Raw genomic sequence first — 9,118 nt, 5'->3', positions numbered from 1 at the left:
TGTCCTAGTTTACCTGGGATTTTCCTGATTTTAGCATCAAAAGTCCTATGTCCTGGAAACTCCCTCAGTCCCAGGCAAACAGGGATGGTTGATCACCCTAAAGGGAGACCAGGTGAGAGAGGGTGGTACTTGTATTAAAGTGATGATGATGGAAAAATGGTCAGATTCTGGGTATGTTTTGAAGGCAAAGCCTAAAGATTTTGCTACTGGAGTGAACGTGGGTGTGAGAGAATGAAGGGCGTCAAGGGTGACTGTCAGGTTTTTGGCCTGAAGAACTGGAGGGAGAGAGTTGCCACTTACAGAGAGGAGGAGGCTGGAGTAGGTTTTGGAGATGGATCATCAGGAGTTTGGTTTTGGACATGGTAGTTTGAGATAACTTAACAGACTGGCAAGGAGGGATGTCAGCCAGGCTTTTGGGAGTATGAGTCTAAAGTCCTGAGGAATGGTCTGGGCTGGAGGTACAACGTTGAGAGTTGACAGTGTATATATGGTAGATATGCTATTTAAAGCCATGAGTCTGGGTGAGATCACTGAGGGAATGAATGTGGACAGAGGGCTGAGGACTGAGCCCTCGGGCACCTGACATTTAGAGATCAGGGAAAAGAGGAGAAACTAGCAAAGGAGACTGAAAAGCAGAAGCCAGTGAGGTAGAGCCCAGAGTAAGTGGAACCTGGAGAGAAATCTGTGCTCATTACTGTCCCAAGTCCCACGCTGGGGGTTTAAAGAGGGTGCCCAGAAGCTGAGCTAGGCCTAGTGGTGCAACCTTCAGGCAGGCTGACGTGGGTTTAGTTAGGGGAGGGCTTTCTAACTGAGCTGCCCATAAATGGATCAAGCTGCTTCAGGAGGTGTGGGCAGGTCCCTGACCCAAGCAATTCCACACGTATTAGTGCTGGGTAGGGGAGATCTGCCTCTAGGGCTCAATCATGTGCTGGGAGTTGGACTACACAACTCTCAAAGTGCCTTCAAACTGGAGACGGTGTGATTCTGGGGAGCCAACTGAAAGAACTTTGTCACAGAGTAGGGGGTGTTGAGCTGAGCCTTGAAGGATAAGCAGGTGTTCAGTGGTGGGGAGAGTGGGGAGGGGCACTCCTAGGTGGAGGAGCAGTGTGAGCAAAGCTCCAGAGATGTGAATAAGCAAGGTCTGTTAAGCAGGGTCTGGTCAGAAGGGAAAGGTGTGTGAAGGATGGGGAGGAAGGTGAAGCCGAAAAGAGATGTAGGGCCAGATGGTGGGGAGCTCCCATACGGCCTGATGCCCCGGAAGCACTTGCCAATACTCGTTGAAGGAAGGTAATGAAACAAAAGAGAAATTGTAAGAGCCAAGGAAGGAGGTGTTGACCACATAGCTCCCTTGAGTGGGTTGTCTCCTGACAAGTCAGTCATAGCAGACTTGACAGCAGGGCTGCCCACTGCTCTGGGTGCTCCCTGCCCAGGGATCCATCAACTGTTCCTTAAAGCCTAGGGACAAAATAAGCCCCCGAGGAATCTAGGGCCCTTTCCTGGGGGCTGCTCTGTGGGTCAGAGGTAGGGGGCCGACAATTCAGAGGGTGGGTCAGTCCCTGGTAGAAGCAGTAGAGACGCACTATGCCTAGGAAACACCACTGGTGGAGTCTGTTCCTTCCATTAGACTTCACAAGCATTGCCCTTGGATGCTCAGTGTTCAGAACTCTGTGAACCACCTTTAGGGAACAATGGGGTCTGGGAATTCTGGGGACTCCTATTGGCTAGACAGATGGGTAGGTGAACTCCCTCTCCCCAGAGCCATCGGCCAGCTAGGTACCAAGGTTTGACCTTATGGATTCCCAAAGGGAGGACCTCAGCCTCCCTGGTGGTAAATGTGCTCCCTCCCCAAATCCCTGCCCCTTGCTTCATGCCCTAGGCTTGGGGGCACTCAGGGAAGACCTTTTGCATGGATGGGGGTGATGGCTGCCTGCGTGGATGCATGCTAAGAGTTAGGACAGGGTTTCCTCTAGAAAACTATGGATTTCTTGAGGACATAGACCATGTCTCTCTGACGGCCCAGAGTGGGTACCACAAATACCCCAGGACATCACAGCTGAATGGTTAGGGGTGTGGTGGAATGGGATGGGACATTGGTGTCCCGTCGACTGGTAAACTTTTACTTTCTTGATGGGCTTTGCCTTTAGTGAGGCTTCTCATTCTGATGGATCAGACGGGGCCAGGGTTGGGAACCAGAGGCTTGAGTAAGCCTGGGCAGGTCATGCCCCTCTAGACCTAGCTTTTCTTATCTGTGAAGAGTGAAAGGTGGCCTCTTAAACTCCCTGGAAATCCTGCTTTGACTGAATAAAAGAATGATGAGGCCAGTCAATGAGAAAAGGAAGGAATGGAGAGAGTGGTTAAGTGGAGGGAACGATTGGTGAAAGGGCTAAGCAGAGGAAGGAGAAACAGCTGAGACCCCAAGCTACAGCTATCAGCCAGCTTGCTTTTTTTCTTATTGCCTTCCTTAGTGTGGGTGTCACTGTACTTTGGATTCCTGGGGCTGTGTTCTGTGATAACCGGCGGCTGCATTCTCTTTCTGCACTGGAGGAAGAACCTGCGGCGGGAAAGGCGTGCCCAGGAGTGGATGGAGGTGATGCGAGCAGCCACATTTACCTACAGCCCGCTGTTGTACTGGATTAACAAGCGACAGCGCTATGGCATGAACGCAGCCATCAACACGGGCCCTCCCCCTGATGCCACTAAGACCGAGACTGACACCCAGAATTCAGATCACCCGTGGGAGTTGGACGTCCCCGAGAGCAGGAGCTATGCTGCTCAAGACAGCAGCCCCAAGGTGGAGGCCCCCAGCCCCCTGCAACCTGCAGTGCAGCTGATCCCACAGCAGCCCCTACCTTCGCCGGTGCTGCAGCCCCAGGCCAGCTCCCGACTCCCGATTCCCATTTTTCAGGAGGTGCCCTTTGCCCTCTCGCTGTGTAACCTACCCCCGATGCTGAACCACTCAGTCTCCTACCCTTTGGCCACCTGTCCTGAAAGGAACATCCACTTCCATTCCCTCCCCACACTGGCCCAGGGGGACCACTGCTTAAATGTCAAGCTGTCTGCTTCAGAAGTGTAGCCTCCTCTCACTGAGGATGGGAGCTGGAGGTATCGGGGCAGTGCAGGAAATGGAGCTGACCTCAGGGAGGTGGTACTGACACAGAGGCCAGGGCCCATCTAGATGTCACATAATGAAAGATTTAAAAAAGTCCAAGGCTCCCTTGTGTCTCATTTGCTGTTAGGAGGGAAAATGTCTGAGGGGGGCACTTCACAAACCAAGCTGAAGGTCCGAGTCTCACCAATACCAATGGGAACTGAGGGTTGGCTGCGGGGAGACACGCTGAACCAGTAGTTGTGATGGGCTCAACATCCCTCTAAACAGTATTTAAGAACAAAACCGTATGCCAGACCCTGGTCTAGGTACCCAAAGGCACTGCCACTCTGTGGGACATTAAGCACAGTTGCAACAAGAGTGACAGCCACTAAGGATGCATGAACGATGGTGACTGGTAGTGGCCAAAACAGGTCAGTATGAAACCCATGAGCCACACTGCACTGCTGCTGGAATTGCATTCTTTGTTAACATCTAAGATGTATTGCGTTCTTGTGTGGTTGTCTACATTATTTCTAATACAAGAACACTGCCAAACAGATATCACGATCCTCTTCTTACAGATGAAGTTTCCAAGGGCATTTGCCGTATCATTTTTTTTTTTTTTTTTTTTGCGGTACGCGGGCCTCTCACTGTTGTGGCCTCTCCCGTTGCAGAGCACAGGCTCCAGACGCGCAGGCTCAGCGGCCATGGCGCACGGGCCCAGCCGCTCTGCGGCATGTGGGATCCTCCCGGACCGGGCCACGAACCCGTGTCCCCTGCATTGGCAGGCGGACTCTCAACCACTGCGCCACCAGGGAAGCCCTGCCGTATCATTTTTATGTTGCAGAGCAAGGTCTCAAATTTATGTCTGTCTAGCATCAAATTTCCTGATCTTCCCACCATATACCGTGGTGTCCATTTCCTAATGAAGTCTTGTTTGAAGACACTTGGAAAATGATTTATTGTGTGTGTAATTAACTTGGTTCAAGGGTTGGCTTGGGGTAAGGGCTGGTCAATGAACCTCCTAAAAAATGTATTTTTTTAAAATCTTTCTCAAGGGGATTCATGGCCTCTCCCGAAGTTAAGATTCACTGTGTACAAATATTAGCTTTTGCACCTTCTGGAAACTATTCTAAAAGGAGAGACAAAGATAACACTGGCTCTTTGGTCCCAGTTCAAAGATAAGAAAACCCAGCTCTGCTCCAGGATATAAAATTTTCCCTTTCACTTTGGAAATGAGAAAATCATCTTACCATATTTGTAAATGAGCTAAGCTTTTTTCCTCCTGAGAGGAAAGGCCACCCAGATTGTGTGTGTGTGTGCAATCCCAGAATCTAGCGGTCATGTACAGCTATTAAAAATTTTTTTTTCCTGTGTATGAAAAAAGCCCAGCTCCTCCCTATATGACCCCTTATCTTGAAATGGATTTCAAGCCTTTTTCCTTCTTTTTTTCCAAAGACATTGGAATATGTCTTGTAAACATGCTCTTATATTGAATCTCAAAATAGAAAACAGGCGTAAGTGGAACTTCTCTGGTTGATACAGAGGCAGGGGCTCACTCTTCCCTCATCCTGCTCCCTTCCCACCCTGCACATGCCAAAACAGCCTTCATTTCTTCAGGCCAAATTGGGCGGATCTTCAGGCAGATTCTTCAACGCTACTTTCTGTCCACCATCTGTTAGGCTTTGCATTCAAAAGGAGGAAGGAGTCCATAAAAATAGGGATCAAAGCAGATTTTTTTCTTAGTAATTGGGAGGATGGAGGGGCAAGCCTTTAATCACAGACACAGTGAGAGAAAAAAGAAATGTTTTATTTAAATTAAAATTGTTTTATTACTGATATTAAATTAGCAAAGCCCAAAACAAGTGATGGAAATCTTGAATTCCCTCCCTAAACAGAACCAAAATTGCTTAAACATTACCAAAATAGCTCCACTTAAGCAAAGTAGATTTACATTTCTTAATATGAGAAAACAACAAGGTAGGTTAGGTTCGTATAACAAACAGTACACGCTCTATAAAGTCTCAGGAATACCCAAATGTTTTCTGGTTTGGATATGAAAGAGGGGACCATATCAAACTGGCATTGGTAAGCAAGCCAATGAGGTGTAGCAAACAAAAGCTGTTACTAAAAACAACTCAACAGCAGGCCATATGAGTATGAGCCCATCACAGTCAAAATCTTCAACTGTGACCGGCAAGACCAACATGGGGGGCGTGGGGGCGTGCAGATGTGGTTACGGCCAGAGATATAACGTGAGGGGGAATGCCAAAGGAAGGGAAAGAAACCAGCAGCAGGTGAAGGGTGTCCACTCTTCAGCTGTGCTGTATCAGACACAATCCTAAGAGCCAGGCCCTTCTCGGCCTTTAAGATGACACTACAGTCATCCCTAAGCCAGGTTCTCTCTTCTTTTGGTTCTTCTCTTCCTATAATACATTGCCTCTCTGATTTATGGGGGAGGCTCTCTAGGTAAACATTATACCAGATAGAAGGCGAAAGAAAAACAGGACCAAGGAGACATGCTTTGGGTAACTCAGGAAAGCAGCAGGAGGAGCTGCCGGAGTGCAAAGGTAAAAGCATTTGAAACGAAAACCAAAACCAAACTCACTACTACTACCTAGCCTTCCTCTCAGGGCTGAGGTGTGGTAGGTGAGGCTTGATTAGAGATCGACACAAATCATAGGTTGGATAAGTTAAGACAACTTTCAAATAAAAATCCCAAATTAATAATGATAAAGGCTTATGAGAATCCTTTTTTTAAGCCAATGAATATGCTCAACTTAGAACAAAGGAGTTCAAGATGTCCTAGTTCTGCCTGGGAGATATGGCACTCTCCCAGGCGGTGTGGCAAGGGTACTCACAGGTCTGAGCGTGCAGCAGGAACACCTCTGCCAAATCTGGTGGGGAGAGTATGGAACCATCCAGCTGGCTCAGGGATGATGGTAGGTGGCGGACAAGCTTCAGGTGGGAAGAATGGAGGCTAAACTAAAAAGCACAGCTGATGCAAAAGAAAAGTATATACGAAGAGTTAAGGTGTCCTCCAAGTATTTGCCTATGAATAAGAATTTGAAACTAAAAAGGACAAGCTACATTACCCTCAAGTATACGTCATATAAATCAGTTCTCAAAAAAATACCTTCCAGGTACAGACATACTATTTATGGTACAGTACATATAAATATAGCAGTATAATTCAATTTATTGCTAGAATTTTATTTGGTTGTTACAAAATCTGCAAGGGTATATATATTAAAAAGGGGGGGGCATGAAAGGCAGCCAGAAGAGTAAGTTATCTTCAAGTTACCTAAAGTGCCAGGCTAATTTTATACTATATTTAAACCTTTCCAAGAAAGTAAAATAGCATAGGTAGGCAAAGGAATTGTTTGAGAGAAATAGAGCGAGAAGCGTAAGCCATAATGAGGTAAGCAGACACATTCATGGGAAAAGACTTCATCCTACTTTAACTAAATTTTAATATTTCTAGAAAAAAAACCCAAGGTTAGCCAACACCGACCTGAACATCATATAAAGAAAAAAACCAGCCCTTAAATATTTAAGGGTGCTCCACTGCATCCATGGCTAACAGGGCAACTTGGACAAAGTTAAAATGGAAACAAGCTTTACTAAAGAAGTCTGAAAGCTTCTCTAGTTTCTCCCTGACTTGGCCTACAGCACAGTTAAGTTTTGCAGGTTTCCTTTTGTGTTGCCTGAAGATTGCTTCTAAGATCAACACAGCACACACAGAGGTGACATGGAGGAATAATTCCTTCCAGTTCAGGGACCTTTAGTAGCAGGGCTACAGAAGCATTTAATGGGAGAAGTACTGCACTTGCTTGTATTAGATTTGCTGCCATAACGTGAAGCCCCCCACCCTAGGCCTGCCTGCCATGTTTGGCATCCTCTGGACAGAAAGCCTCTAGCTATTTCTGAGCTGTAATTGTAAGGAAACCTAATATGATTTCAGGTGTTTCATTTCACAACCTTTTTGGCCTTAGCCCACAGAAGAACATAGTAGGTTCTTGGTTAGGCCCCAGGTAAAATCTCAAGAAGTTTCCTGGATCAAAGTTAGAGGCAGAGCTTTCCTCTCTAGTTCCTGAGTAGCCAGGCTGAGACAGTGGCCGAAGGACTGCAGCCCTGCCATTCAGAATGGAGACAGTATCAGAAGTGAAAGTCAGTTACGGCTTAAAGGTAGACTTGAGTGGGTGCGTGGGGGAAGATAATCTAGTTCACTCAGGGAGGAAATGTAGCTCCCACTGGATAACTTTTTATGCTCATAAATCCTGAAACAGGATTAAAAGAGAGAAAACCCCCAACAAGACTTCTCTGGTTCACAGGTTGGGAGGAGCTGAGAGGATAGACCAAAGAGCCAGAATCCTGAGCCTGGAGGCAGCACCGTCCCCAGTGTCCACTCCCTAAATCTACTCCCCCAGCACCAGGCCAAACCCCATGGCAGCACCCAAAGAGGATGTCTTAAGGAGATGGGGACACAGCTTCAAGCTGCTACCAGATCAGATTAGCAATTTTTAACAGCAAGTCATTTGTTCACGTCCTGTTTCAAACCATTCTTCCTACTTCCCACAAAATACGCACAACTCTTTCTTTCATTTTAAATATTTACAAACAGAAAAGGTCTATCTGTTAAAGGAAAGACATTTTCTGAGTCTGTATAAAGTGCAGCTAATTTAAGGCAAATTTATGTGAAATATAAAAGGTGGCTTATTCTCTCTATATACACATTTTCCAGTTTTAAAAGATAAGGTCTCCTCCCCTCAAAAAAAAAGGAAAGAGAAAAAAAGAGGGCTTGACTTTTTTTCTGGCAATTTTAAAATTAAGATCCTACTGGTTTAAGGAAATCATAGATTTCTGAATATCATATTATAAGTAAAATGGTCTTTTTAAAAAAATAACTTTTACATAGCTTTTTCAAACAAGTTAAAAGGTGGCAATGTGTCTGCTACTGTAGTTTGGAGGACTGGAGGATTGATGGGTAGGTAGAAGGGTTGTTTTTGTTAGCTGAGTAGATATTAGGTAGTCCAGGGCATACATCCATTTTTAAAATAAGCCTGATGAGGCTAGACACCTAAAGCTACTCTTAGCTCCAGGAATGAGTATCTTCCGTCTCCATCAGAATCAAACTCCCTCAAACGCTCTGGTTCTGGCACAGCAGAATGTAAGGAGTCCCAGATTTCCTGGTAGGTCAGCTTCCCATCCACATCCTGCCCGGTCTTATGGAATAAATCCTGAAGATCTGTTAAAAAGGAATTACAAAAAAATGTATATGTCTATACATATAACTAAATTTAGGTAACAGTTTAAAAAGTAGTCTCAACAGAATTTTAAGCACTGAAAGAAAAGCTACTTTGCAGACTTTGTTCCCAAAAGGTAAAGTTTAAGATCTCACTAAATCTGAAAGACTAATTCTTGATCCTTTAAGAATGAGAGGAACACTGTAGGGCACTATCATCCCAAAATAGAATCAGTGACAGATAATCACAGGAGAAGTGAATGGACTGGCTTTCTCTCTGTTCAGGGCCTTTCTTTTAGATTTTCCAGATTTTATTCTTACGTTGAAGGGGTGGAAAGGACTGTAGAAGCCTTAAGAGCTAACTGATAGGAGCTCTGATAGCCTATAAAACAGACTGCGTATGGCATATTGTCAGTTCAACAGTTGCTATATAACCCAGCAATTCCATTCCTAGGGTATATACTCAAGAGAAATGAAAACATGTTGTCTACACAAAAAGTTGTATACGTATGTTCATAGCTTCATTGTTCCTAATAGTCAAAAAGTGGAAACAACCCAAATAAATGTCCATCAACTAATGAAAGGCTTAACAAAATGCAGTATATCCATAGGATAGAATATTATTCAGTCATAAAAAGGAATGAAATATTGCTGCATGCCACAACATGCATGCCAACCTTGAAAACATTATGCGAAGTGAAAGGAGCATATTGAAAGAAAGAAGCATACATAAGACCACGTATTATGATTCCACTTATATGAAACACCCAGAACAGGCATATCCA

The 9,118-nt window shown here is 45.3% G+C and overlaps 2 protein-coding genes across 5 annotated transcripts in view; one reads left to right on the top strand and one right to left on the bottom strand.

Moving 5' to 3' along the window:
* The first annotated feature begins 2,521 nt into the window (after positions 1 to 2,521).
* Positions 2,522 to 3,566, top strand: TEX38 (testis expressed 38). The gene has a single exon (XM_022575623.2). The coding sequence runs from the start codon at positions 2,582 to 2,584 to the stop codon at positions 3,071 to 3,073; it is 492 nt and encodes a 163-aa protein (XP_022431331.2). The 5' UTR covers positions 2,522 to 2,581; the 3' UTR covers positions 3,074 to 3,566.
* Positions 3,567 to 4,877: 1,311 nt separating this feature from the next.
* The window catches only part of EFCAB14 (EF-hand calcium binding domain 14), a 37,386-nt gene continuing 33,145 nt past the window's right edge, over positions 4,878 to 9,118 (bottom strand). For all 4 annotated transcript variants that reach the window (XM_089923181.1, XM_089923185.1, XM_022575620.3 and 1 more), the window contains one exon: positions 4,878 to 8,336. In XM_089923181.1, the coding sequence (XP_089779307.1) occupies positions 8,161 to 8,336 (176 nt within the window). In that variant the 3' untranslated portion in view covers positions 4,878 to 8,160. The remainder of the gene's footprint in view (positions 8,337 to 9,118) is intronic.

The sequence above is a fragment of the Delphinapterus leucas genome, chromosome 1 (genome assembly GCF_059928025.1).
Source record: "Delphinapterus leucas isolate spDelLeu-1000000601 "Yukka" chromosome 1, BTC_Dleu_Yukka2, whole genome shotgun sequence".
Classification (NCBI taxonomy): domain Eukaryota; kingdom Metazoa; phylum Chordata; class Mammalia; order Artiodactyla; family Monodontidae; genus Delphinapterus; species Delphinapterus leucas.
The sequence above is the reverse complement of the archived record's forward strand: the minus strand, read 5'-3'. Positions and strand labels throughout refer to the sequence as shown.

Excerpts from the sequence above, each read along its gene's own strand:
- TEX38 (XM_022575623.2), top strand. The coding sequence starts at position 2,582 with ATGGAGGTGATGCGAGCAGCCACATTTACCTACAGCCCGCTGTTGTAC.